The sequence below is a fragment of the Onychomys torridus genome, chromosome 16, assembly GCF_903995425.1.
Source record: "Onychomys torridus chromosome 16, mOncTor1.1, whole genome shotgun sequence".
NCBI classification, from domain to species: Eukaryota; Metazoa; Chordata; class Mammalia; order Rodentia; family Cricetidae; genus Onychomys; species Onychomys torridus.
Window position 1 is genome coordinate 67129665 of NC_050458.1, and position 26456 is coordinate 67156120.

Sequence of the window (26456 nt, forward strand, 5' to 3'; positions counted from 1 at the left end):
TGCTCAGCAGTTGAGAGCACTGGGCTGTTCTTCCAGAGGACCTAGGTTCGGTTCCCAGCATCCAGATGGAGGCTAGCAACCAAATGTAACTCCAGCTCCAAGGGACCCAGCGCACTTATACATATGCAGACAAAACGTTCAGTCAGACCACACACACACACACCACACTTGTTGGTTGGCAGTGGTGACTCTTTAGTGTTTTTTCCACCGCTCGTTTGCTCGTTAAAGCCCCGCTGTCACAAGCACATTAGCTGTTCTGCCAGGACACCAGTCTGTCACCAGGGTTAACCTCTGGTCTGTCACCAGGGTTGTCCCATCAACGCGCAGTAGCGAATACAGCTTTACAGTCTTGTGGCTGCGTCTGGGGACTTTGAGTTTCCAGTTCCTTGAAGGCGGAAGCCCTGCAATCCTGCTAGCTCTCGTAGACTCCGTGAAAGGGCGCTATTATCGTCTCTAAATCAAGCTTGGGAGCCTTATCTCCCCGCAGAGGCACACGGTCATAGAGACGGCTGGCGCAGAGCGTATCCCCTGGCGGCGCCACAGAGATAACGCAGGGGCTGCCTAGAGAGTCTCTTTCTAGCCGGCTTCCTCTTCGGTAGTCCTCCTTCCCAACATGGCGCAGTCGATTAACATCACGGAGCTGAATCTGCCACAACTGGAAATGCTCAAGAACCAGCTGGACCAGGTGAGGACGGGTCCCAGCGCCTTCCTCGCGCTGCACGTCCTCCGGCCGCGCGAAGCCCCGCGCCCTGCCGTTGGGGGAGTCTTCCTTTCCCAGGGAAACCCCTATCCGGTCCCCGGTCCCGCCCCCTCGGCCGTGCCTCGCTCTCTGCCCGGCTTCCCAAGCTGACCCTTGTCCCCCGGCTTCTGTAGGAAGTGGAGTTCTTGTCCACGTCGATTGCTCAGCTCAAGGTGGTCCAGACCAAGTATGTGGAAGCCAAGGACTGTCTGAACGTGCTGAACAAGAGCAACGAGGGTATGGGCTAGGCGGGTGAGGGCGCCTGGGGAACCCTCGCCCGCCCGCTTCCTTCGCCTCTTCCTAACCCAGCTTCCCTTAGAGAGAACTATCCGATAGGCAGTGTGCATAGCCAGGCGAGCCCCCGCATGTTGCCTACGGAAAGCTGAAATGCACAGGACATTCCTCAGCTCCGTCACCTCTTGCTGTTCCTTCCACTGTCTGGACACTGAGCCCTGCTGGAGCTCCCCTTCCCGTCTTCACGGGAGCGGCCAGCCGGCCCCAGCTGTTTGTCTTCATTACTTTCACAGGAAAAGAATTACTGGTCCCGCTGACGAGTTCTGTATCCTTCCCACAGGAAATGCTACTTTGCCTTCTTCCTAACAGTCACTCAGTGATTTTAAGAACAGTCATAGCCGGGCGTGGTGGCGCACGCCTTGGGAGGCGGAGGCAGGCGGGTCTCTGTGAGTTGGAGGCCAGCCTGGTCTACAGAGCGAGATCCAGGACAGCCAGGGCTGTTAGACAGAGAAACCCTGGCTCGAAAAGCAAAGAGTCATACACACTTCACAGTTCTCTTGTCTAACCTAGGAACCAGTGTCTGTTTAATACTTTGTTCAGTGAAGAACTGATTTGTCGTGTTTCTCTTTGCTGTGTGGGGATGTTAATCTAATATGGGGATAAAGCTGGCAGTCGGCTAAAGCAATAGGAAAATGGTGGGCTATTGAAATTGGGAACTTGGCTCTGTTAGCTTAATTGTGGCTCATTCCAAAACTACTTTCAGTAAGACACCTAGATTGTTTCCATTTGTTGAAAGTAATCCACGAAATGACAGGCTGAAAGAGGAACCTAAGAATAGCACTGTTTGAAGAATATGTAAATTAAAATAATAACAATGTGGGACTGGAGAGATGGCTCAGCGGTTAAGAGTACTTGCTGCCCTTCCAGAAGACCTGGGTTCAATTCCCAGCACCCACATGGCAGCTCACAACTGTAACACCAGTGCACCAAAACAAATTTAAATAAGTCACTTAGTGGGTAAAAATGTACAGAAACACGTACAACCTGACATCAATCCAATAGCCGCCATGTGGAAGGAGATACTAACTCCCAACCTCCACACATGTTCCATGGCATACACGTTTGTGAAAATATGTACACAAAACCAGTAAATGCAATATAAGAGTTATTAATAATTCTAGAGAGATAGCTTAGTAGTTAAGAGTACTTCATGATCTTATAGAAAACCTGGTTTGGTTGCTAGTGCACGCATGGTGTAGGTAGCTCCAATTCCAGCAACCTTTTCTGACTTCTGCAGGCCCCAGGCATGCACATGATGCACATACATACAATCCTAAAAAAAAAATTAAGAATCAGTAGCAACCCATCAGGATTTATGTTGGGGTAAATGAAGCTGGCTTTCCGCTTACACTGTTCTAGAACCTTGGGGAAGCATGGTTGCATCTCTGGTCTTCCTAGAAAGACCAATGGGAAAATGCAGGAACTCCTTCAAGGATGACAGGTGGGGCCGGGACAAGAAGTGTTCACGCTTTTGTCTTCACAGGGAACCAGCTCTGTTGCTTGGTCTAAAAAGCTGCAGCTTTTTAGAAAAGGAGACTTTGGGGTTATGGCTCTGTCTGACAAAACTGTCTCATGTTGGGCTAGTTTTCCCTTAATCCTTGCTTCTCAGATGTATGTCCCTGGGAAGCTACATGATGTGGAACATGTGCTCATCGATGTGGGAACTGGCTACTATGTGGAGAAGGTGAGTCGTAAGAAGTTCGTGGATGTCCTCTGAGAAGGTAGTGTTGGGCAGGGCTTCCTTTTATTCTTCCATTTACCTCTGATCTGGTAGACAGCGCAGGATGCCAAGGACTTCTTCAAAAGGAAGATAGACTTCCTCACCAAGCAGATGGAGAAAATCCAGCCAGCTCTGCAGGAGAAGCATGCCATGAAACAAGGTAAGCTCTGCACAGAGCACCTCTTTTGTAAAGTTGTATCTATTATTGTCTGTCTGTCTGTCTGTCTGGGAGGTGTGTGGGGCTGGGAGGCACATGAGTGCCATAGTGCATGTGTGGAGGTTGGAGGGAATTTTTCAGGACTCTGTTTTCTCCTTCCATCCTGGGTTCTACAGACTAAATGCTTGTCATCAGCCTGTGTGGCAAATGCTTTTAGCTGTTAAGCTGTCTCCCAAGCCCCCAGGGGACTTCCAGACCCTTCCTACCTCCATGCTAAAGAACATTCATCACATGAGGCATGATGGGACATACCTGTAATCCCTGGACTGAGGAGGTTCAGGCAAGAGCACACAGTGACTCCATCACTTAGGAGGAGAGGCAGGGGGATCATCCTTACTACACAGCCAGTTCAAGGTCAATGTAAACTTCATGAGATTCTTGTTCCTACCCCCAAAAAAGACATAATTCGTTTAGGTTTGGGGATATATAGCTCAGTAGTAAGAGTGCCTAGCAAAGAGTGGTGGTGGCGCACACCTTTAATCCCAGGCAGAGGCAGGTGGGTATCAGTGAGTTTGAGGCCAGCCTGGTCTACAAAGTGAGTTCCAGGACAGCTGGGACTGTTACACAGAGAAACCCTTTCTCGAAAAACATAGCATGTAAATTTCATGGGTTAAACCCTTGGCACCACAAAAAAATAATAATATTTACTTACATGTTTGCATATGTGTATATAAATTATAAATAAAACGTGTGCACACACATAGATGGTTCATGTACAATGCTATCCATTTAAATGGGTAATCAGAAGGCTAAGGCAAGAGTATTCCAGGTTAGAGGCCAGGCGAGGTTACACACCAAGATCCTGTCAGAAAGCATGGGTTGGAGAAATGGCTCAGTGGTGAGGAGCACTAATGGGCTTGCAGAAGGCACAGGTTCAGTGCCGAGCACCCGTGTGGCAGCTCACAACCACCTATAACTCCGCTACCAGGAGATATGACCTGTGTAGGTCCTGCATGATGCACATACATCTACTCAGGTGCACATGAGTGTGTGTGCACACACACATATACAAAGTATTAAAACAACCAAGGGCTGGGGGTATGGTTCAGTGGGCTTGCTGCATAAGGACTTGAGTTCAAATCTCCAGCACCCACAAAAAAGCTGAGTATGACCCAAGTGCTTGTAACTCCAGTGCTAGCAGGACAGGGACAAATAGATCCTGAGAGCTCACTGGCTGGCCAGCCTAGTGGGATGGGTGAGTTTCGGGTTCAGTGAGAGACCCTGTCTCAACAGACAGAATGATAGAACAAGGTAAGATAACATGGTTTCCTTTGGTCTCCACACATAGTGGTGGACACAACACACACTCGAGCTCGAAGGAAGAACTTGGGTTGTAACATAAACTTGGAGGTAATCATGTCTCTGCTGGATGCGCTCCTTTGCTCCCAGCACTCGGGAGGCAGAGGCAGGCAGATCTCTGTGAGTTCGAGGTCAGCCGGCGTTATGTAAAGAGACCTTGTCTCAACAGCAACAGCAGCAAAAGGATGTTTCTGTTTTTCTTTGGTGTCCTGATGTGTTATCCTGGGTGTTGAGTGATTGAGAAGTTTGTTAATGAGTTGGGATAAAATGCCTATAAACACAATAGAAATCTGCTAAGTAAACATTAGCGATTACCACATTGGCTGCACATAGCAATCCTCCAGGAAATTTACAATGAAAGTATAGGGGTTGGGATTTAGCTCAGTGGTAGAGCGCTTGTCTAGCAAGTGCAAGGCCCTGGGTTCGATCCTCAGCTCCAAAAAGTAAATAAATAAAAATTTGAAAAAAAGAAAGAAAGTATAGGTCCAGTTCACGCCGACTAAGTCAGTCGGAAAGGGTATGGAAAGCTGCTCTTGATTTTAAAGCCAGGGAAGGGTTGGTGGCTTTTTGTTTTTGTTTTGAGACAGTCTCATTGTTCTATACTATATTCCAGTGGTTAGTATACTGACTAACTCTGTAGACTCTCAGTGTGTGCGCGCGCTCCTCCACAATCCCCTTAGTGTTCCTCACCTTGGGTCCTCCCTAAAGGTCCTGCTTAGGGTGTGACTCTTCTCTCTTCACTCTTAGCTGTCATGGAAATGATGAGCCAGAAGATCCAGCAGCTCACAGCCCTGGGAGCGTCTCAGGCGACTGCCAAGGCCTGAGGATGTGTTGCAGAAATGAAGCAGAAAGGGACCCTGTTTCAAGGGGCCTGGGACTTTGTGGGCAGTGGCCTGCTGGTGTCTGGGAAGAGAGGGTCTTGTGTTTATAGAGTTAATAAATGTGCCAGCTGGGCAAACGATGTTTTTTTTCTTGCATTAAACAAGGGGCGGGTGACAGACTGGAGTGTCCAGAGGATGAGCTCTTGCCTAGAATCCGGAAACGGGGTTAGCCACGCTTCCTTAGCAAGTTCCACCTGGGGCTTTGAGGAGCTGGAAGAAAGCGTGCACGCTTTTTTCTGGTTGCCCTGGGGACGACTCGGGCGGAAATGAAGTTGCTCTAGACACTTCCTCTTCCGGGCCTGCCTTCCCACAAAGGGAACCACATGGGTTGTCGCTTCCGGAGTGGTGTCCTAAAGCTGTTACTGCCGCTGCGCTCCGTCCTCCAAACCCAGCATCGCATGCTCGGCCCAGAGTCCGTTTCGCCCCCTAAAAAGCCTCGCCACAAGCTCATGGCACCGCCTCGAATTGGGACGCACAACGGCACCTTCCACTGCGACGAGGCTCTGGCCTGCGCGTTGCTCCGCCTCCTGCCAGAGTACAGGGTACGGACCTGCGCCCCTGGCCTGCTTCCCTCTGGTGCTTGAGCACCAGCCTGAGCACCGCCCTCCCCGGACACACCCCTGGAAACCCTACCGCTGACTCCCGCCTCACCGCCCCTCTCTGTCTCCAGGATGCCGAGATTGTGCGGACTCGGGACCCTGAAAAACTGGCTTCGTGTGACATCGTGGTGGACGTGGGTGGCGAGTACAACCCTCTGAAACACCGTTATGATCATCACCAGAGGTGAGTTCACAAACACCTGTTCTGACCTTCCTGCCTTGCACTGCCCAAGTCCATAACTGCCTGAACCAAACGCCTAATGGCTCGGGACTGAAATCTTGCTTGCATCGGGCCTCCTGCTCCTGGGCCTGGAACCCCCCCTCAGGCCCCTCTTGCCTTAGCTCTTTTCCTGGCCAGCAGCTATCCATTCATTTGCTCTTGCCCCGGGCAGCTGAACCCTTCTAATTCCGGGACAGTCCACTGCGGTGGCCTTTTGCTTTGTGTTTTATTTTATGTGTATGGGTGTTTTGCCTGAATTCATGTCTGCACCAAGTGCATCGGTGCCCGCAGAGGTCAGAAGGTGTCAGGATCCCCTGGAATCCGAGTAAGGGAGGGTTGTGAGCCATCATGTGGATGTAGGGGATTGAACCTGCCTCCCAGGCAAGAGCAACCAGCTCTTACCATCCCCAGCCCCATGATGGTTAGTTTGCATTATCAACTTGACACACCTGGATTCTAGAATAACCTGGAAATTGGTTCAGTGAGGGGTTATCCAGATCAGGCTGGCCGGTGGGTGTGTTTGTGGGATATCTTGATTACTTTGACGTGGGAGGCACAAATTCCTAGACTGCATGAGTTAAAAGTAAGCCAGGCACTAGAAGCATGCATGGGCTCGTGAAGTTCCTGCTGCCTTCCTGGCTGTGGTAGACTGTACACTGACATTGTGAGCTAAAATAAACCTTTTCGCTCAATTTGATTTTGGTCAGGTGGTTTTTTTTTATTTTTGTTGTTTTGTTTTGTTTTTTTCATTTTATAAATGTTGGTGTTTTGCCTGCATGTCTGTCTGTGTGGGGGTGTCAGGTCCCTGGAACTGGAGTTAGAGACAGTTGTGAGCTGCCAGGTGGGTGCTGGGAACTGAACTCAGTCCTTTGGAAGAGCAGATGGTACTCTTAACCTGAGAGCCCCTTGGTCAAGTGTTTTATCACCGCAACAGAAATGAAAATGACCACTGAAACACTTCTCCCACACTCAAACACCTGCTCACACTTCTGTGAGTGTCCACACTTCTCTCAAACACCTGCTCACACTTCGGTGAGTGTCCACACACTCTTAACACCTGCTCACACTTCTGTGAGTGTCCACACTTCTCCCACACTATAGCACCTGCTCACACTTCTGTCCCCTGCTCACACTTCTGTCCCCACTTCTAAAATAAGCTTTTCCTGTGTCTTCATTTTCCTCATCCAAAATTTCACAACTCTTCCTTCCAATTTAGGAAAATTTGTTTCCTTATGTTGTGTTTTTGTTTGTTTGCAGTTTTTCCAGACAGGGTTTCTCTGTGTAGCCTTGGCTGTCCTGAACTCGCTCTGTAGACCAGATTGGCCTTGAACTCACAGAGATCCGCCTGCCTCTGCCTCCCGGGTGCTGGGAGCACCACCATGCCTGGCTTCTTTAGTAAAGAGCATCTATATGGAGTGCAAACAGGCTCTTGTCCTCTAAAGTATACCGCCTACTTACCTAACATCTGCATCCTATTGGGCATTGTAATTAATCTAGAGATGTTCTGAAAGATAAAGAAGGAGGAAGGCTGAAGGGCACACCTATAACCCCAGCACTTAGGAAGTAAAGGCAGGAGGGTCATGAGTTAAAGGTCATCTGTGAGCAAGTGTGATCCTGGCCCGGATCACATAAAACCTAGTCCCATCAAGTGGAAGAAATTATAGCTGGTCGTGGTGGTGCACACCTTTAATCCAGCACCTGAGCAGAGCTTTAATCCAAGCACTTAGGAGCAGAGGCAGGCAGATCTCCTGAGCTGAAGCCAGCCTGGTCTACAAAGCGAGTTCCAGATCAGCCAGGGCTACACAAGAGAAAGCCTGACTTCAAAAACCAAACCAGAAAATGTACAGGAGGATGTGTGTAGTTTATAGGCAGACACTGCCCCCTTTTCACATAAAGGGCTGGGTCTGCTGTTTCTCCACCTCCCACAGATGAACTTGAAAGGACAGGATTTTAGCTTTTCCTCCTTAATACACAAAATGCAAAACACAAAACCTGGCATACAGTAAGCCATGGATTCCAACCATTGTCTGTGAATGAAGGAATAGAAGCTTTCATGGCCTATGTTGGCACTGGAGGAAAAGCTAACATCTTGTGGGTGGGTTTTCTTCTCCCCATTCCTACAGCATCCCCATCCTGCTGATACCCGGGTGTCCACCTGTAAACTTGCACATACACCCTAGACTCGTGGACCAGGTCCCTCACCTCAGCCCTCCTTGTGCTCCTCAGGACCTTTACGGAAACCATGAGTTCCCTGTGCCCTGGAAAGCCGTGGCACACCAAGCTGAGCAGTGCGGGGCTTGTCTATCTGCACTTCGGGCATAAGCTACTGGCCCAGTTGTTGGGCACTAGTGAAGAGGACAGCGTGGTGGATACCCTCTATGACAAGGTAGGGCCTGAGGACAAAGATGTCCTATAGACACATTCCCACCGGCTGGCTGGGAGTGGCCCTGGTGCAGCACCGGACTAGGCCTCTGGTCAGTGACTGGACCGTAGGGGACTGTCCTAGTCAGTGTTCTGTTGTTGTGAAGAGACACATGACCACAGCAACTCTTACAAAGAAAGCATTTCACTGGGGCTTGTTTGTGGTTTCAGAGGCTTAGTCCATATCAAGATGGAGAGCATATTGGCGTGCAGGCCGACAGCCCTGAAGAAGTTCTACATCCAGATTGGCAGGGAGGGGAAGAGTGACATTGGGCATGTCTTGGTCTTTTGAAACCTCAAAGCCCACTTCCAGTGATACACTCCCTCCATCGAGACCACACCTCCTAATCCTTCTCAAGTAGTGCCTGTGGGGCCATTCCTACTCAGACCAGCACAGGAACCCGACAGTCACCCTCCCCATCAGGCATGTTCTTCTTCCTTCCCAGCCTCCATCCTGGAGTGGGGAGTGAGGACTGGGCATTAATATATAGGAAAGGGGTCTTAGTACGTTATTATTTTGATATAGGTTCTGCCTATGTTGCTCAGGCTGGCCTTGAACTTATGACTTAAGCAGTATGCTTGCTTCACCCTCTTTAAAGGCTGGAACTATTCCTGTTGTATACTACCACACCATGTGGGGAAGGGCCTTGAAAGCAGCGTTTTCCATTCTTTTTATTCCAGGTGTGGTGGTGCACCCGTTTCCCAGCACTTGAGAGGCTTAGATAAGAAGATCTTGAGTTGCAGGCCAACCTGGATCCTGACTCAAAAACCAGACCAAACAAACAAAAGAATTATTCAACATTTCTCAGTAAACAGATAGGGCTGCTTACACTTGAGGCATTAGGCTCAGAGACGCTGGCTCCCTGACTGTTGATCATCTCTCAGCATCTCCATAATTCACTGGTGACACAGGAGTCGACAGGCTCAGGAGGAAAGGAACAGATTACAGCTGCATCTTCAGGTTCAGGCCAAATAGTACCAAGGACAATATGTAACTCTATTCCTGTGAAACTCACTGGTCAAACCTGATTCATCCAGGTCCCAGCAGCTCTGGGTAGGTAGGCTGTTTAGTTTAGACCTCAAGGCTAGTTCTCCAGCATCTGTTCCCACTGTGTGTACCACAGGGGAAGAAGTGAATAGGTAATGCCATGGCTTTAGACCACTGGGGTCATTTATTCCTCTGCTGGTGCTATTTCCAAGTAGCGGATTAGGCCAGGTTTAGTTTGTTTGTTTTTGGAGACAAGGGTTCTCTGTGTAGCCCTGATTGTTCTAGATCTCTGTAGACCAGGCTGGCCTCAAACTCAGAGATCTGCCTGCCTCTGCCTCTGCCTCCTAAGTGCGGGAATTAAAGGCATGTGCCACCACTGCCCAACTTGATTAAGCCAGTTTTAAGTGAGTATCAAGGCCTTGGAACAGACAGGAGGTGCTATTCAGGAAGGAGTTAACTTTTTCGATTCTCTCTGAGGTTAGTGCTCTTTCTACACGTTTTGTAGGGGAGTTTCTCAACAATATCTCGATGGCTCTGTCCTAGAATTTGAGGCATTATTCTACTGTTTCTTCAGACTCAAATGTTGCAGCTGCTGACAAAATATAGTATCTTATGGGTTCATCTCAAAGCCCCTGTCTCAGCCCTTATGTCCATCAACAAGTTCCAACATACTCTTCCCTCCCTTGGCCCAGGAATCCATTTCCACAATCCTTCCTAGGACTGAAATCCTTGTTCAAAAGTCATAGCCAGTCTGGAGGGTAAGGGCACAGAATCCTCTTCCAGAGGACAGGATTCCGTTCCCAACATCCATATGGTGCTTCACAAACATCTGTGACTCCAGTTTCAGGGGATCTGATGCCCTTGTCTGGCCTCCACTGGCACTAGGCAAACACTGTGCACAGGCACACATGTAAGCAAAGCACCCATATACATAAAAACGAATTTAAAACCTTTTTTTTTTTTTTTTTTTGTGAGACAGGATCTCACTATGTAGTCCTGCCTGTCCTAAAACTCACAATGTAGACCAGGTTGGCCTTAAACCCACAGAGATCTGCCTGCCTCTGCCTCCTGAGTGCTGGGATTGAACATGTGTGCTACAATGCCCAGCTTAAAAAAATTTTTAATGGGGGCTGGAGAGATGGCTCAACAGTTAAGAGCACTGGCTGCTCTTCCAGAGGACCTGAGTTCAGTTCCCAGCACCCACATGGTGGCTCAGCCATCTATAATGAGATCTGGTGCCCTCTTCTGGCCTGCAGGCATACATGCAGAGCAGCACTGACAATTTAAAAAAAGTAATGAAAATTAAAAAAGTCATTGGCTCCCTCTGCACACATGCTGGCCTTGGCCACAGGTGATACAGCCCCTTGTGTTAAGAAGCCAGGTGACCTGAATTCCAGTCCTAATACTGAGCTGCCTCCTCCCTCCTCCTCCCTCTGCCCATCTGGTCAATGGTGAAACACTCAGGGCTGTTGTAGGAAGTGTGTATGTACATTCTGTGAAACCTACGCCAACTTTACGATGATGGGTGTCCTCAAATGCACCCCCCTTGCCACTGCTTCAGATGTACGAGAACTTCGTGGAAGAGGTGGACGCAGTAGACAATGGGATCTCTCAGTGGGAAGAAGGGGAGCCTCGGTACGCGCTGACCACTACACTGAGTGCCCGGGTTGCTCGGCTTAATCCCACCTGGAACCAGCCCAACCAAGACACTGAGGTAAGGAGAGCCTGAGGACAGAGTAAGAACAGCTGCCCTGCCAGTCCTGTGAAGTGGAATCCAGTGCCCAGTGTGATTTGTGGTTCAACCTTTCCCAGCCAGGGTTCAGGCGTGCCATGGACCTGGTGCAAGAGGAGTTTCTGCAGAGACTGCATTTCTACCAGCACAGCTGGCTGCCAGCCCGCGCCTTGGTAGAGGAGGCCCTGGCCCAGCGATTCAAGGTAGAGCTGGGAAATGGTCTGGGGCCAGGACACTTCTGGACCATCTGGTCAACCGGGCCTTCTGCTTCTCCAAACCTCACATTACTTCCCTCTCAGGTAGACTCGAGTGGGAAGATAGTGGAACTGGCAAAAGGTGGATGCCCTTGGAAGGAGCATCTCTACCACCTAGAGTCTGAGCTGTCCCCCCCAGCGGCCATCGCCTTTGTTATCTACACTGATCAGGCTGGACAGTGGCGAGTCCAGTGTGTACCCAAGGAGCCTCACTCATTCCAAAGCCGGTGAGTCCCCCAAAACTACCCTTCACATCTGTTTCAGCACTGCTGGAGTCTGCCACCCTTACCTCCTCATGCCTGTTTGTTCTTACATAGGCTGCCCCTGCCAGAGCCGTGGCGGGGACTTCGGGATGAGGCCCTGGATCAAGTCAGTGGGATCCCTGGCTGCATCTTTGTTCATGCCAGTGGCTTCATTGGTGGGCACCACACTCGAGAAGGTGCCCTGAACATGGCCTGTGCCACTCTTGCCCAGCACCCAGCACCTACGCCCCTTACAAAGGCTACAGTCCAATAAAACTTCACCTGGTGATTTTCTCAGATTTGATAAGTGCAGGGCCCTATGTACAGGGCCCTATGCTGGATATTTCCACTGCTGTTCAGCTTGCTTTGCAAACCGTTTGACAACCATCCTAGTGGGCTGGAGAGATAGCTCAGTGGTTAAGAGCATTGTTGCTCTTGGAGAGGAATCAGATTCAATTCCCAGCATCCACATAGGAGATCACATAACTGTAACTCCAGTTCCAGAGGATCCAACCCTCTTCTGACTCTATGGGCACTGGACACACCTATGTTACACATATGTACATGCAGGCAACACACACACAAAATATTAAATCTTAAAAAATAAAGAGAAGGGCTGGAGAGGTGGCTCAGAGGTTAAGAGCACTGGCTACTCCTCCAGAGATCCTGAGTTCAATTCCCAGCAACCACATGGTGGCTCACAACCATCTATAGTAAGAGATCTGGTGCCCTCTTCTGGCCAGCAGGCTGAACACTCACTGTATACATAATAAATAAATAAATCTTAAAAAAAAAAAAAAGATAAAATAAAAAACAACAACAACAAGCCATCTGAGGACTAAATAACTTGATCACGTTCACAGGTAGCTAGAAAGCAGAATCTTGGTCCATAGTCCCGCTCCTTTTTTTCTACTATAACCAGCAACATTCTAAAAAAAACAAAGCCTGACAGGGGAACCATGGCTGAGATGTAAAATTAAAACACAAATATAATAAATTTAAAAAGAAAAGAAAAAAAAGCAGCCTGGTAAATGAGTAGAAAACTGACTTTATTTACAAGTATGAGCGCGGGGAGTGGGGCTGAGCAGGTGGCAGTCCTGGAAGAGGGTCCCAAGGGGCAGAGGTGGATGATGTCTCAGTAAACAGTGGCACATCATGAATAGAGCCGCCACCTCCAGCTGGGGGCTCCTGAGCCCGGCCAAGCACTGGGCTAAAGCGTGGAAACTGGGCATTGACAAAGTACAGAGGGATATGAGCGATTCGGCCTGTGGACCAGCACTGCAGAAAATGGGTAGAAAGATAGGTCAAGAGTGTGAACCCAACAGTGGCCTCACCGTTGGGCCTCCAGCCATTCAGAAGACATGTACACACGCATGCACACGAGCCTAGTCCGATCTACTCACCACACTGAGCAAGGCCCCTTTGCTGAAGGAAGGATGAAAAGTGATGAGCTGAGCCTGGGCCCCTGGTTCCCCCTGAATAACGCCGCTATGGCAAGAAGAGGAAGAGGTGAGAGTCCAGTGGCGGCAGGGAAGTCGTGCAGTTACATATGAGAAGGTGCTGTAGAGCCAGGCCCAGAGGTCTGCTCTGCACTTACCAGGGAAGAAGCTCAAACACGGGGCTGTTTCGAGTTCGAAAAAGGAGGATGATGGGATTCCCATCCTGTACCCGTGGGTTTCCTGTAAGAAATGGGTCAGCTAATAAAACAGGGAAGTCTGGAAGCCAGGTCCCAGAGGGCAGGGAACAGCAGCCCTGGGGCTGTTCAAACCTATTAAGCGAGTTCCAGGACAGCCAGAGCTACACAGAGAAAACCTTGTCTTAAAAAAACAAAACAAAAAGCCCTTTCTCTATTTGGGTGGAATAGTATACACCTTTAACCTAGCACGCGGAGGCAGGAGGATCTACCATTGAGTTCCAGGTTGACCAGGACTACTCAATGAGACCCTGTCTCAATGAAAGCAAGCTCATTCTCTGGCTCCTTACCTTTCATGAGCACAGCCAGACGTTCACCACTAGGGTCCCAAACCATGGAGTGGGCCTCCCCGCCAAGCCTGTGCAGGACAGGATGGGCATTCAGTGTGGCTCTTCCAACTCTTCACCACTCCTCCCACAGGCACTGAAACCCACCTCTCCTCTCCATCTGGTGTCTGTATTATTGTCTCAGAAAGATCTGCCACGATTGTTGCTGACTTCGCGCCTCCAACACGTCCCTTCTCTGTTCCTGGAGGGCAGAGGTTTCCTGGGTTTCTGTATCCTTCATCCCTCAGTGCGCCCTTCCACCTGCTGTCTCCCTCAGATCACCCCACAAACTCTGCATTCTGAAAGTTAAAACTCACCACATCGTGCTGGGAATGACAAGGAGTAAATTAGCGTTTCCCCCAGAACCGTGAACAGCAGACGATTTCCATCCGGACTCCAGCAGCCAGTCTGGGGAAGGAGGGAAAAGCCAGGAGAAACGGTCTATAGGGGGACTAATACAGGAGAGAAGTGGGGAACCATGCAAGGGAGAGCCAGGCCCATTAAAATCCCCTTCCTCCCAGCGTCTGTGAGTCACAGGCCCCTCTTACCTGACAGCGCCCTGAGAGAGTGGGCCACCTCTCACAAGTCCACATCTGGGTCTCCCAGACTCTGGGCCAGAGAAAGATTACAGGGTAGGGCCTTCATGCTCCAAACCTGGACTGTCCCACCCACCTTGCATCCCCCAGGGTCAGGTCCAGAAGCTTTTCTCTTGGATCTTGGCTTCCCTCAACTTCACCCACTCACCGAAAGACAGCTGAAGGAGTAGTAGCCAGGACTTTGCTGCCATCTGGGGACCACAGCAAGTTGGTAACCCCTCCTCCTCGGAACCAGGGAAGGGGGACACAGATTTCTGTTGAGACATCCCACACCTAAGAGACAGGGAAGTGGTACAGAAACTCAAAGCAGGCTGGAGAGATGTCTCAGAGGTTAAGAGCACCGACTGCTCTTCCAGAGGTCCTGAGTTCAATTCCCAGCACCCACATGGTGGCTCACAACCACCTGTAATGAGATCTGGTGCCCTCTTCTGGCGTGCAGTCACACATGCTGTATACATAACAAATAAATAAATCTTTAAAAACAAAAACAAAAAAACCCAGAAACTCAAAGCACTATCAGTCAGCTCACTTAGGCTGCTCTGTTCCATGCACAAGGCCCAGAGAAGAGGAAGCATCAAGAAGGGCCTTCTCAACCCAAAGACCTGGGCTTAGGGTGACAGTACAGGTTGACTGACAGTCTAAGAACTGATCCCCCCTTCACTGTATAAACTGAAGACAGACAACAATCTTGCTCTGCCAAGCTTTCCACCACCAGATGAAGAAGGCTCTTGTCTCAGCACTGAAGGGTGGGGGCCACTCACCAGAATAGCAGCATCTACAGGTGAGGCAGAGAGCAGCCGCCCCCCATTGGGGGCCCAAGCCAAGCTGGTGACTGGTGTGTGCCCAGGGTGAGATAATACCTGGGCACAGCCAGAAGAGGGTCTGTGGAATAAACAAAAGGGATAGGATAAAAAGATGATAAATGGGGGGTGGGGGTAGCGCACGCCTTTGATCCCAACACTGGGGAGAAACCCCATCTTGAAAAAACAAAAACGGTAAACACACGCATCAAGGGGCCGGAGAGGGTAAGTGACTGAGAACACTTGCTGCGTCCCGGAGGGGGTTAGCTTCCAGCACTCAGGGCTCAAAACCACCTGTAACTCCACCAGGGGATCAACGCCCTCTCCTGGCCTCTGCCAGCACCCACACCACAAAACGGAAATGCCCTGTCCCAATTCTGTTTCCTTGCTTTTGCTAGAACCTAATTTACTCTAACCTCAGTCCAGGTTGGGAAGAATAAAGGATGGTGGTGGATGTTAAGGGGAAGACCTATGGAGAACTCATGATTTGCAGGGTAGGAACCAGGATCAAAAAGCTGGCTGTATGGTGCACACCTGTAACCCCAGCACTCGGGAGGCAGAGGCAGGCGGATCTCTGTGAGTTCGAGGCCAGCCTGGGCTACAGAGCAAGTCCTAGGACAGCCAGGGCTGCACAGGGAAACCCTGTCTTGAAAAATCAAAACAAACAAGGCACAAGCTGCAGGGCAGACCTGCAGAGGACTGCTCCCGGCAGTGAGTGTAAAAGAGACGAAGCTGGGGTGCCTCTCCCCACTGGGCTGGGTCACCAATGACATTACCTCAAAGAGAAGCTTCTCTTTTCTCAATCCCCCCACCAATCCCCTCTCCTTGTCAGAACACCTCCCACCTCCAAGTGCCCACAGCTTTCTGTTTACCAAAAAGAGCTGACTGTGGACTGACCTCCATCCCTGGGGCCTGGCTCTTCCCTTTCCACCCACTTTTAATTCCTGTGGCCCTGGGCCACTGACAGTGACTCAACTTTACAGTGAATGTAACTATCAAGTCAGCTCAGTGCTCCCACTCACCCTCCGTGGCTCCTCTGTCCCTGTAAAGTGTATGTGACGCAAACTTGTGATCAAAAGTAAATCTTATGTTGTTTTATGTGCGTGACTGTTTGGCGTGTATGTAGTGCCCATGATGGCCAGAAGAGGGCATCAGACCACCTCCTGAGCCGATTCCCCACTCTAAGTGGAAACATTTTAAAGGGAAGACAACCTTTTGGACCCTCCCTTCTACAGGAACTGTTACTTTACTTGTCATGAAACTTTCTTGGCTTCTCCTTATAGTTTTTTTTTTTGTTTTTTTTTTTTTAATTTCCTAGGAAGGGGGATAGAGAGATGGGTCAATGGTTAAGAGCATTAGCTGCTCTTCCTGAGGATCCAAGTTTAATTCCCAGCACCCACATGGTACTTCATAGCCAGCTGTAACTCCAGTCCCAGGGTGCGTCACCCTTTTCTGGCTGCCTTAGGTGCTGTGTGCACATGGTACATAGACAAACACACAGGCAAAATACCATATGCATAAAATTAAAAACAAAACAGGCAGTGGTGGCACACCTCTTTAATTCCAGCACTTGGGAGCAGAGGCAGGTAGATCCCTGAGTTTGAGGCCAGTCTGGTCTACAGATCGAGTTCCAGGACAGCCAGGGCTAGACAGAGAAACCCTGTCTTGAAAAACCAAAAAATAAAAATTAAATAAACCGTAAAAGAATTTTCCTAGAAGCTGAGTGTGGTGGTATATTCCTGTTGTCCTTTCAGGAGGTGAAGGCAGGAAGATCAAGAGTTCAAGGCCAGCCCTACCTAGACTTAAATTTGAGATCAGTGTCGTCTATATTAGACCCTGTCTCAATAAACCACCAGACACATGACTCAGTATTACCACAGTGCCAATGTTTTATGCCATTTTGTACAATTAAAAATACTTTTTTAGGAGTTGGGGATTTAGCTCAGTGGTAAAGCGCTTGCTAGTAAGCACAAGGCCCTGGGTTCGATCCTCAGCTCCAAAAGAAAAGAAAGAAACAAACTCTGGTGAGAACTAAGTATTTCTAGGCTTAGTTAATAGCAGTGGACAGCCCGGTGGTGCACGCCTTTAGTCCTAGCACTTAGGACACAGAGGCAGGCCGATCTCTGTAGTTCAAGTCCAGCCAAGGGTACACAGAGAAAGTGTCTCAACAAACAAACAAAAGCAAAGGAATGGGCAGATGTCAGCTTCTCAGTTTGCATTGAGAATATACTGAAACCAGCCAGGCATGGTGATCACCCTTTAATCCCAACACTCAGGAAGCAGAGAAAGGTCGATCTCCATGAGCTCAAGACTAGCCTGGTCTACATAGCAAGTTCTAGGCCAACCAGAGCTACAAAGGAAGACACTGTCAAAAAAAAGAAGTACACTGAAACAGAAATTTCATAACTTCTCTATAAAGATTATGCTAAAACAGGGCTGGCAGGAGAGAAGTAAAAGAAACAAAAAAGGAGGAGGGCGCAGAGGCGGCCCTAAATCCTGAAGACCTGTGACGTACACAGTAACTCCCCAAAACTGTCCTCATGTCCACGCTTGAGCTGTGGCATCTGTCCCCAGACATACAATAAGTAAATGTACTTTCTTAAAAAAAGAAAATGCCAGGCGTGGTGGCACATATCTTTAATCCCAGCATTCTCTGTGAGCTTAAGGCCAGCCTGGTCTACATAGTAAGTTCCAGGCCAGCCTGGTCTACATAGTGGGACCCTGTCTTGAAAAACAAAACAAAATAACTCTTTTATTCTCTTTCACATCTCCCTTTTCCTCTACCACCACCCACACTCCGCTCTCCTTTTTTTAAGGTGTTCTCAGGTCTCAGGGTGTCTCACAGGCTGGGCTCAACCTTCTGAGAAGTGGTCCCAACGTCTCAGACTCCCAAGTAGCTGGGGCTGCAGGTATGTAAGACTGTCCTTAGTTTTTCCACATCTGGAGCTGGCTGAAAGGTTTTCTTTTCTTTTTTAAAGATTTGTTTATAAAAAAATTTAAAGAGGTTTATTTATTATGTACACAGTGTTCTGTCTGCATGTATGCCTGCAGGCCAGGCACCAGATCTCATTACAGATGTTTGTGAGCCACCATGTGGTTGCTGGGAATTGAACTCAGGACCTCTGGAAGAGCAGCCAAGGCTCTTAACCTATGAGCCATCTCTCCAGCCCCAAGTTTTCTTATTTATTTATAATTTTAGAATTTTCTGGTTTTGTATTTAGTTCTCACAGAGATTATTCCCCTAGCCTCCTAGACAATGTTTCTCTGCATAGCCCTGGCTGTCCTGGAACTTACGCTGTAGATCAGGCTGGCTCTACCTCCCAGTGCTGGGATTACAGGCGTGCACCAGCACTGACTGGTGATTGTTCCAATTGTTAGTATTTGTCTCTGCTCTACTTCTGTAACTCTGACTGACAGGTGTGTTCTGACCTTAGACTGCTCCTCCACAGCACTGGAAGAGCACCCCCCCCCAGGCCCCTGGCATGACCCTCCAGACAGGGCAGGACAGGCTGCTGCCGGGGCTCACCTGGTGGACAAGGAGGTGGGGTCCAGGGTCCAGATGAGGATGCAGCTCTGGCAGGCCACAGCCAGCACAGAGGCACTGAGGGGCTTCCAGGCCAGTGCTGCCACATTTCGCTGTAGACGATGCTTCAGGGAGGGAACTATAGTGCTGGGGTAAAGAGGGGAAACTGAGTCAAAGCAGGGAACAAGGTACTGGAGAGATGGCTAAAAGCACTGGATAATCTTCCAGAGGACCTGGGTTCAATTCCCAGCACCCACATGGCATCTCACCACTGTCTGTACCTCCAGTCCCAGGGAACATGCTGCCCTCTGCTGACCTCCACAGACAGTGCATGCACACAGTGCACAAGCAGAGATGCAGGGAGACACTCAGACACATAAAAGATAAAATTCAGGCTGGAGAGATGGCTCAGAGGTTAAGAGCACCGACTCCTCTTCCAGAGGTCCTGAGTTCAATTCCCAGCAACCACATGGTGGCTCACAACCATCTGTAATGAGATCTGGTGCCCTCTTCTGGCCTGCAGTCATACATGCTGTATACCTAATAAATAAATAAAAATCTTTTTAAAAAATAAATAATTCAGGGCTGGAAAGAAGGCTCAGAGGTTAAGAGCACTGGCTGCTCTTCCAGAGGACCAGGGTTCAATTCCCAGCATCCACATAGCAGCTCACAACTGTCTGTAACTCCAATTCCAGAAGGCCAGACACCCACACACAGACACATGCAGGCAAAACTCCAATCAATGCTCATAAAATAAAAATAAATTATAAAAAATAAATAAAATTTTAATTTTCTAAAAGAAGGTAAAACAGGCCAGGTGTGCTAGCACATGTGTTTAATCCCAGCATTTGGGAGGCAGAGTAAGACAGATTGCTGAGTTTGAGGCCAGTCTGGTCTACAGATTGAGTTCCAGGACAGCCAGGGCTACACTAGAAAACCTATCTCAAAAAAAAAAAAAAAAGCCGGGCAGTGGTGGCGCATGCCTATAATCCAGCACTTGGGAGGCAGAGGCAGGTGGATCTCTGTGAGTTCAAAGCCAGCCTGGTCCACAAAGCAAGTTCCAAGACAGCCTCCAAAGCTACAGAGAAACCCTGTATCGAGAAAAAAAAAAAAAAAAAAAAGTAAGAGGTAAAGCCACAAAGAAGAAAGCTGACTCAGGCCTAAGGATGCAGCTCAGCAGTAACCCTGGTACTTTGCCTGTGCAAAGTCCTGGGTCTGATCTTCAGCACAGGGAAATAAAAAGGGGGGGGGGCGCTTCTGGGGTTCAAGAGCATGGGGTATTGTGGGGCAGAAGCATAAGATAAAAGTTACATGTACACTGGCTTCATAGCACACTTTAATCCCAGTACTGAGGCAGAGGCAGGTGGATCTGTGAGTTCAAGGTGAGCAGATGGGCTGGAGAGACGGCTCAGAGGTTAAGAGCACTGGCTGTTCTTCCAGAGGTCCTGAGTTCAGTTCCCAGCAACCACATGGTGGCTCACAACCACCTGTAATGAGATCTGGTGCCCTCTTCTAGCCTGCAGGCAGAGTACTATATACATAATAAATAAATCTTAAAAACAACAACAACAACAACAACAACAAAAAACAGCAGAGACCCCATCTTAGAGGAAAAAAAAAAAGGTTAGACATAGAAAGGACACATTCTATTGTGGAGTGTCCCCAACCAATTCTAGGAGTTCTATGGACCAGCCCACAAATGGCAGAGGCTGAGATCAGTCTGAACTGGACCTCAGAGCGTACACCCACGCACCTGTTGGCATTATACACACGGATGGAGTCATCCAGCAGGGCGACTGCAAACTTGTTGGTGTGAGGATGCCATGCAAAGACCCGTAAGCAGCAGCTAGACCTGCGGGGGAATGAGCATGAGGTCAGTAGACGCACCCCACAAACAGCCTGGCCACTCCAACTCCCTTCCACACGAGGAAAGGGATGCTCAGTTTTTCTTTTGTTCCTTTCTGAGGGTGGGGAGAGGGTATCTTACTTAGGGTTTCTACTACGGTGATAAAACACCACAGCCAAAAACAGCTTGGGGAGGAAGCATTTGCTTCACCTTATAGCTTGTAGTCCAGCACCCGGGGCAGTGAGATAGGAAGTCAAGGCTCTAAGAACCGCAGCAGGACTGGAGCAGAGGCTGTGCTGTCCTGACAATAACTGGCTTGCTCAGCCTGCTTTCTTTTTTCCTCTTTCTGGGAGGTAGGGTAAGTGGCTGTGTGGGGTTTTTTGTTTTGTTCTGCTTTTGAGGCAGTATCACTATGTAGCTCTAGCTGTCCATAACTCACCATGTAGACCAGGCTAGCCTCTAATTCTGAGATCCACCTGCCTCTGCCTCTGAGTGCTGGGATTAAAGGAGTGCACCACTATATCAAATTTCAATCTGCTTTCTTCTATCACCCAGGACCACCATAGTGAGCTGGGCCTTCCCACATCAATCATCAATCAAGAAAACACCCCACTGCTGAAAACAGACAAATAAAACACCCTACAGACTTGCCCTAGGCCGATTTAGTCAGTGAATTTTCTTAATTGAGGTTCCCCCTTTCCAAATGACTCTAGCTTGAAGCAATGTGAGATGAAACTAGCCAGACAGGGGTGACAACGTAGACAGGCGTCTCTGCCTTGATCTTTTCCTCTCCCCAAAGGACATCGGTGCCACAGGGTGCCAGAGTTTGTGCACTCACCAATTAGTTACTTGGGCAAACTCGGCGATCAGATCTTCACTCCTGAGCTGTAAGAACACGGCAGACAGACATACCATACACAGGAGCTCACCTACTCAACCTTCCCACAGAGGAGCTGCACCATTCCTACCCTCCTGGTCATCCCACCAGCCCTGCCCACAAAGGAGAAAGGCAGGGAGGAGGTCAAACTTACGGACAGATGTGGGAACAGGGAGCCGTGGAGGGAGGAGGCCCATTGACAGAGAGCCAGGGCCCAGCTGGACGCTGTCTTTACCCACTCATACACTGTGGGGTGAGAGACAGCTCTGGTTACATCTTACCAGCCATGCTCTTAAGTGAGATCAGAGTCAAAACTCTTCAGTTCTGTGCCCAGCAATGTATGGGTCTAGATGCCTTCTTCCCAGGACCCACTCTGGGTTATCTGGGGTACACAGAAGAGAGGGTGACAGGAGAAAGCAGCCTAAGGGAGGAGTCGGGCCAACCGGTGTTAGGGTGAGTCTGAGGGAAGTATGAAAAGGAGATAAGCTTATACAAGTAGAGGGGGACTAGAGGATGCTTACCTTCTTCCTCTGAGTTTGCAACTTCATTCAGGACTCCAAAAAGGCCCACATCACGCCTCACAGGAAGAAAAAGATAAGCATTATTCTCAGACTGTCACAGGTCCCCCTAACAGGTCTCATTCACTCCACAAAGGTAAATTAAAGAGGGTTGGAGCGTGTGTGGCACCATTTGAAGAGTACCTGCCTAGCATGACTAAAGCCCTGGGTTCAATCCCTACCAACACATTAAAATCAGATGTGGTAGCACATGACTGTAATCCCAGCACTGGGTAGGTAAAATTTGGAGGATTATAATTTTAAGATCCTTAGCAATAAGTATGAGGCCAGCCTGAGCTATATGAGGCAGTATCTCATTTAAAGAACATTTTAAATAAGACAAGGTTTCTCTGTGTAACAGTCCTGGCTGCCCTGGAAACTAACTTTGTAGAGCAAGTTGGCCTTGAACTCACAGAGATCCACCTGCCTCTGCCTCCCAAATGCTGGGATTAAATTAAAGGTGTGCGCCACCATGCCTGCCTTGTCCTTTCACTTACCATACTAACCCAAATGACAGTTTGCCCACTGACAGGTGAGGCAACTAAATCTCACGGATTGGGGTTGATGGACTTTCTGAGCAAGTCAGTTACACCTGGCCGGGTATAGTGGCTCACACCTTTAATTCCAGCATGCAGGAAGAACCCTGTGAGTCCTCAGCCAACCCGGTCAGAGCTATATACTGATTGAGATGAAACCCTCTCTCAAAAAGAATGAGGGAAGGAGGGAGAGAAGCGGGGGGGGGGGGGGGGGACACACGACATTAACCTTACTTTCAAACAGTGAATGACAAGTCATTAAAGTGTCTTAAGCAAGGGAAACATCACATGAGCATTTCAGAAAGATCCATTTGAAATTAGAGGAGTCCAGAATGGAGAAAAAGATCAGTTAACAAGCTGCTTAAGGACTCTAGGAAAAAAAGATAGAGTAGCCTGAGCCTGCAGGATATAGAAGAGACTTAGGAAGCAGAACACAGACTTGAGGACTGTTTAGGACATCAGTGAGGGAAAGAGCAATATCCTGAGAACCCTCTAGCAGTGATTATTATATCAGCAGATGTGCCTATAATGTGCCAGGTATTGAACCATTACCACAATCCCATTGCCCAGTTTCTCTGTTTTGATTTGGTTGACTGTTTTTGAGATAGAGTCTCATGCAGTCCCGGCTGGCCTCAATCTTGCTATACAGCCAGGAATGACAATAAACTTTTTTGTTTGTTTGTTTGTTTTGAGACAGGGTTTCTCTGTGTGGTTTTGGTGCCTGTCCTGGCTCTCCCTCGGTAGACCAGGTTGACCTCAAACTCACAGAGATCTGCCTGGCTCTGCCTCCCGAGCTGGGATTAAAGGTGGGCGCCACCACTGCCCAGGGACAATAAATTTTTGATCCTCCTGCCTAGTGCTGAGACTATACGCATGCACCAGCACACCTAGTTTTATGTGGCAATAACTCACAAAGTACCTCATGAATCCAGCAACTTAATTTCCAGGGATCCTTCTTACAGGTAACAGTAATGATACTAATGGTGGCAGCAAACATTTCAAGGGATTAGTATGTGCCAGGACATGCCTCTAAGCCCTTTGCATCTATTTAATAGCATACTGTAAAATAGGTTTCATTTGAGGACAGAATAAATGGCGGCCAGAGACCAGGTAACATAGCTTCAGCTCTTACAATGTGCACTATGTATGCATGAACCAATACAACCTTTACCTAACTCTGCTGAGCTTCAGATAAAAGCTCTGAAGAAGGCACCAGGGCACCCCTTTAACCCCAGCACTCGGGAGGCAGAGGCAGGCAGGTCTCTGTGAGTTTGAGGCCAGCCTGGTCTACAGATCGAGATCCAGGACAGGCACCAAAACTACACGGAGAAACCCTGTCTCGAAACCCTCCCCCACCCCACCCCACCCAAAAAAAAAAGCTCCGAACGAATAATGAAAGACATGAGATGGGTGCAGGTTTGCAAAATCATACCAGAAATCAAGGCCTTAGGGATAAATGAAGCTTCTGATAAAGCCTTGGGTAGTAGATGGGCTATCTATATGATTTGTGTTGTTATAGAGATGAAGACAGGCTGAATAAAGCAGCCTTTTTAAGAGCACCCCAAAGAAGAGGCGTGGGGACCTTATTCCTCCAGGCTCTGCAGACCCGGCCCACGCAACCCTCTGCCGTGCCTCACCAAACATTGATGCACCTCTTCCATACTTGTCCCCGGTGATGGATGAAGGCAGTTCTTGTACCATGGTCCAGCCTCCCAGGGGTTTTTAGGGGATCCTTGGTCAGGTGTAGGACAGGAAGATTGATCCACTATACCTCAGAAGTGGGGGAAGGGAGTCAGTCTCTTCCCCAAATCTTACCAGAACTCCCTGCCATCTCCAACCATGACTGGACTAGGCGTAAGAGATTCCACGGCCCCATTTCCCATATCCACAAATGTAACACTTGTGGAACAGAAAAACAAATTTTAGCCCGTATCTGCAAACCCGAGGGCTGACATTAGAGAAGACCTGACGCAAAGCATCCTTCCTTTTCTCTTCCCCTTCTAGAGCCTCCTCCCATGCCTTGGCGTCCCCTAGAAGCCAGTCCCAGCCCTGAAACACACTCCGTTCTCTCCAGTCCCCCGTGGGAGCCAACCCGCTTCCAACCCGAGAGCCCGCGGTCGCCACCATGCCCACTTTCTGCAGACCCACCCCTGCATCCCCACCGGACCACCTGGCCCCGGAAGTCGGGGGGCGGGCTCTCGTAGCTGTTGCCGGTCACCAGCTCGTTATTGTGCTCGTATAGGGTGACTTGACCCCTAGGCGGCGGCGGGGGAAACAACCCCAGAGAGCACATCTTGCCAGTCCGGAAGGCTTCTGGAATCGACAAGATCCGGACTGCTGAACGCGCTCCCCTGACTCTTAGTTCCCGGGCTAGATTCGTCTGCGGACGGGCAGCCGCAGAGGACAAACATTAGCGCGAAGCTCAACGGAAGTGCAATGAAGAAAGTTCCGTGTGGGGTTTCGGGACGGACTTCCGGAACTTCCTGGCGCGCCTCCTAGCGGACGGAGCGGGCACGGCGCGGACACGGCGCGGGGCCAACCAGTAGTAAAGAGCGCCGCGGTTTGGTTTGGGTTTGTTTCCTCTGAGACTACTGTTTTTTCCAGCTCCGAATCCCCAACAGCGTCTCCCACTCACTTGGTACGGAAAAAGCCCGAAATAAGCCAGGTTTAGGAAAGTACCTAATTAAACCCTCCAAGGCCGGTGGATAGCCCTGAGGAAAACACAGACTGTCATCCTGTCTGCACTCAGGAAAACCTTAGAGGACAGTCAGAACGGCAAAGGAGTCCTAAAAAGAGAAAGACACTGGAAAAACAGTAACGGTTCCTGAGTGCATTACTACTATAAACTGTAATCCTTGCCATTACCCCAAAAATGCACTGTTGAATTACCAGTAACACCATGACACAGCTCGGGTCTGGATGTATCCACACCAGACACCGGCACGGCATGCTGGCCCAAGGCTGGGAAGAAGGGAAAACTAGGTGAGCATCAGCTAATTAGCAAGACCTTCCAGTCCCAATGAGACAGAAAGATCAAAAGGTCAAGGTTCACTTCATAGTTCCCCTCCTGCTGGAGAAACATGCCACCCTGTCTTTGGTGTTTTGAGACTGGGTCTCACTATGTTGCTCTGGCTAGTCTGGAACTTGCTGTGTAGACCTGGCTGGCCTTATACTCATAGATCTTCCTGCTTCTGCCTCCCTAGTGCTGAGATTTAAATATACCACCAAACTAACCTGTTTCTCCTTATCTACTTTTTGCCTCAGGGCTTTTTTTTTTTTTTTTTAATGTTTTTTGTTGTTGTTGTTTGGTTTTTTTGTTTTTTGTTTGTTTGTTTGGTTTGGTTTTTTGAGACAGGGTTTCTTGGTGTAGCTTTGAGCCTTTCCTAGAATTTGCTTTGGAGACCAGGCTGGCCTCGAACTCACAAAGATCTGCCTGCCTCTGCCTCCCGAGTGCTGGGATTAAAGGCGTGTGCCACCACCGCCCGGCTAATGTAATTTTTTTAAGATTGATTTATTTATTATGTATACAGAAGAGGGCACCAGATCTCATTACAGATGGTTGTGAGCCACCATGTGGGTTGCTGGGAAATTGAACTCAGAACCTCTGGAAGAGTAGTCGGTGCTCTTAACCTCTGAGCCATCTCTCCAGCCCTGCCTCAGGGCTTTTTAACTTTTCTTTCCTTCTATATATCTTACTTTCATTGCTTCTTGTGTCTGGCCGGCAGCTGCTGCCTGGCTTCTGGCCCCTGGCATCTCCCTCTTCTCTCCTCTCTTCTCTTGTTCCTCTTCTCCTGAGCCTAGATTTCTCCTCCCATTTATTCTTTCTGTCCACCAGCCCCACCTGTCCCTCCTCTGCCTAGCTATTGGCCATTCAGCTCTTTATTAGACCAATGGGGTGCCTTAGGCAGGCAAGGTGAAACAAATGCAATACATCTTTACATAATTAAACAAATGCAGCACAAACAAACAACACATCTTTGCCTAGTTAAAATAATGTTCCACAACAGACTAGTACCCTCAAAGGGTGTATGCCTTGCGCCTAACTCCTTCTTGTTAATACTTCTCTCTGCTTCCTGGCCACCATGCATGAGCGACC

General features: G+C 49.1%; 3 protein-coding genes across 5 annotated transcripts; 2 read left to right on the forward strand and 1 right to left on the reverse strand.

The window, feature by feature from the left end:
* Positions 1–547: 547 nt before the first annotated feature.
* On the forward strand, positions 548–5227 carry Pfdn5 (prefoldin subunit 5). The gene is made up of 6 exons (XM_036207654.1): positions 548–685; positions 874–976; positions 1267–1298; positions 2643–2717; positions 2808–2913; positions 5017–5227. Exons 1-6 carry the CDS (start codon positions 614–616, stop codon positions 5091–5093), a joined length of 465 nt encoding a protein of 154 aa, XP_036063547.1. The 5' UTR covers positions 548–613; the 3' UTR covers positions 5094–5227.
* An 81-nt stretch (positions 5228–5308) lies between these two features.
* Myg1 (MYG1 exonuclease) lies at positions 5309–11905 on the forward strand. The gene is made up of 7 exons (XM_036207653.1): positions 5309–5692; positions 5821–5933; positions 8196–8355; positions 10940–11092; positions 11191–11313; positions 11410–11591; positions 11682–11905. Exons 1-7 carry the CDS (start codon positions 5474–5476, stop codon positions 11878–11880), a joined length of 1149 nt encoding a protein of 382 aa, XP_036063546.1. The 5' UTR covers positions 5309–5473; the 3' UTR covers positions 11881–11905.
* A 731-nt stretch (positions 11906–12636) lies between these two features.
* On the reverse strand, positions 12637–25500 carry Aaas (aladin WD repeat nucleoporin). 3 transcript variants are annotated; one of them, XM_036207649.1, is made up of 16 exons: positions 24531–25500; positions 23998–24125; positions 21789–21844; positions 21422–21513; positions 21229–21275; positions 20298–20396; positions 18548–18691; positions 14983–15103; positions 14370–14494; positions 14174–14234; positions 13943–14033; positions 13734–13827; positions 13590–13657; positions 13204–13285; positions 13010–13094; positions 12637–12884 (listed from the first exon to the last, which is right to left on the reverse strand). In XM_036207649.1, exons 1-16 carry the CDS (start codon positions 24651–24653, stop codon positions 12660–12662), a joined length of 1641 nt encoding a protein of 546 aa, XP_036063542.1. In that variant the 5' UTR covers positions 24654–25500; the 3' UTR covers positions 12637–12659. The 3 variants fall into 3 exon arrangements, with proteins under 3 accessions (XP_036063542.1, XP_036063543.1, XP_036063545.1); XM_036207650.1 differs by having other exon boundaries at positions 24421–24598; XM_036207652.1 differs by lacking the exons at positions 23998–24125; positions 24531–25500 and adding an exon at positions 24176–24488.
* Between the last annotated feature and the right edge of the window lie 956 nt (positions 25501–26456).

Coding starts and splice junctions, on each gene's coding strand:
- Aaas (XM_036207649.1), bottom strand. CDS start 24,653: ATGTGCTCTCTGGGGTTGTTTCCCCCGCCGCCGCCTAGGGGTCAAGTC. Junction 21,845..23,997: donor AAGAGGTGCATCAATGTTTG/GTGAGGCACGGC, acceptor TCTTCCTGTGAG/GCGTGATGTGGGCCTTTTTG. Junction 13,286..13,589: donor TCTGGCTGTGCTCATGAAAG/GTAAGGAGCCAG, acceptor CATTTCTTACAG/GAAACCCACGGGTACAGGAT.
- Myg1 (XM_036207653.1), top strand. CDS start 5,474: ATGGGTTGTCGCTTCCGGAGTGGTGTCCTAAAGCTGTTACTGCCGCTG. Junction 8,356..10,939: donor TGGATACCCTCTATGACAAG/GTAGGGCCTGAG, acceptor CCACTGCTTCAG/ATGTACGAGAACTTCGTGGA. Junction 11,314..11,409: donor CCCTGGCCCAGCGATTCAAG/GTAGAGCTGGGA, acceptor CTTCCCTCTCAG/GTAGACTCGAGTGGGAAGAT.
- Pfdn5 (XM_036207654.1), top strand. CDS start 614: ATGGCGCAGTCGATTAACATCACGGAGCTGAATCTGCCACAACTGGAA. Junction 2,718..2,807: donor CTGGCTACTATGTGGAGAAG/GTGAGTCGTAAG, acceptor CTGATCTGGTAG/ACAGCGCAGGATGCCAAGGA. Junction 2,914..5,016: donor GAAGCATGCCATGAAACAAG/GTAAGCTCTGCA, acceptor CTTCACTCTTAG/CTGTCATGGAAATGATGAGC.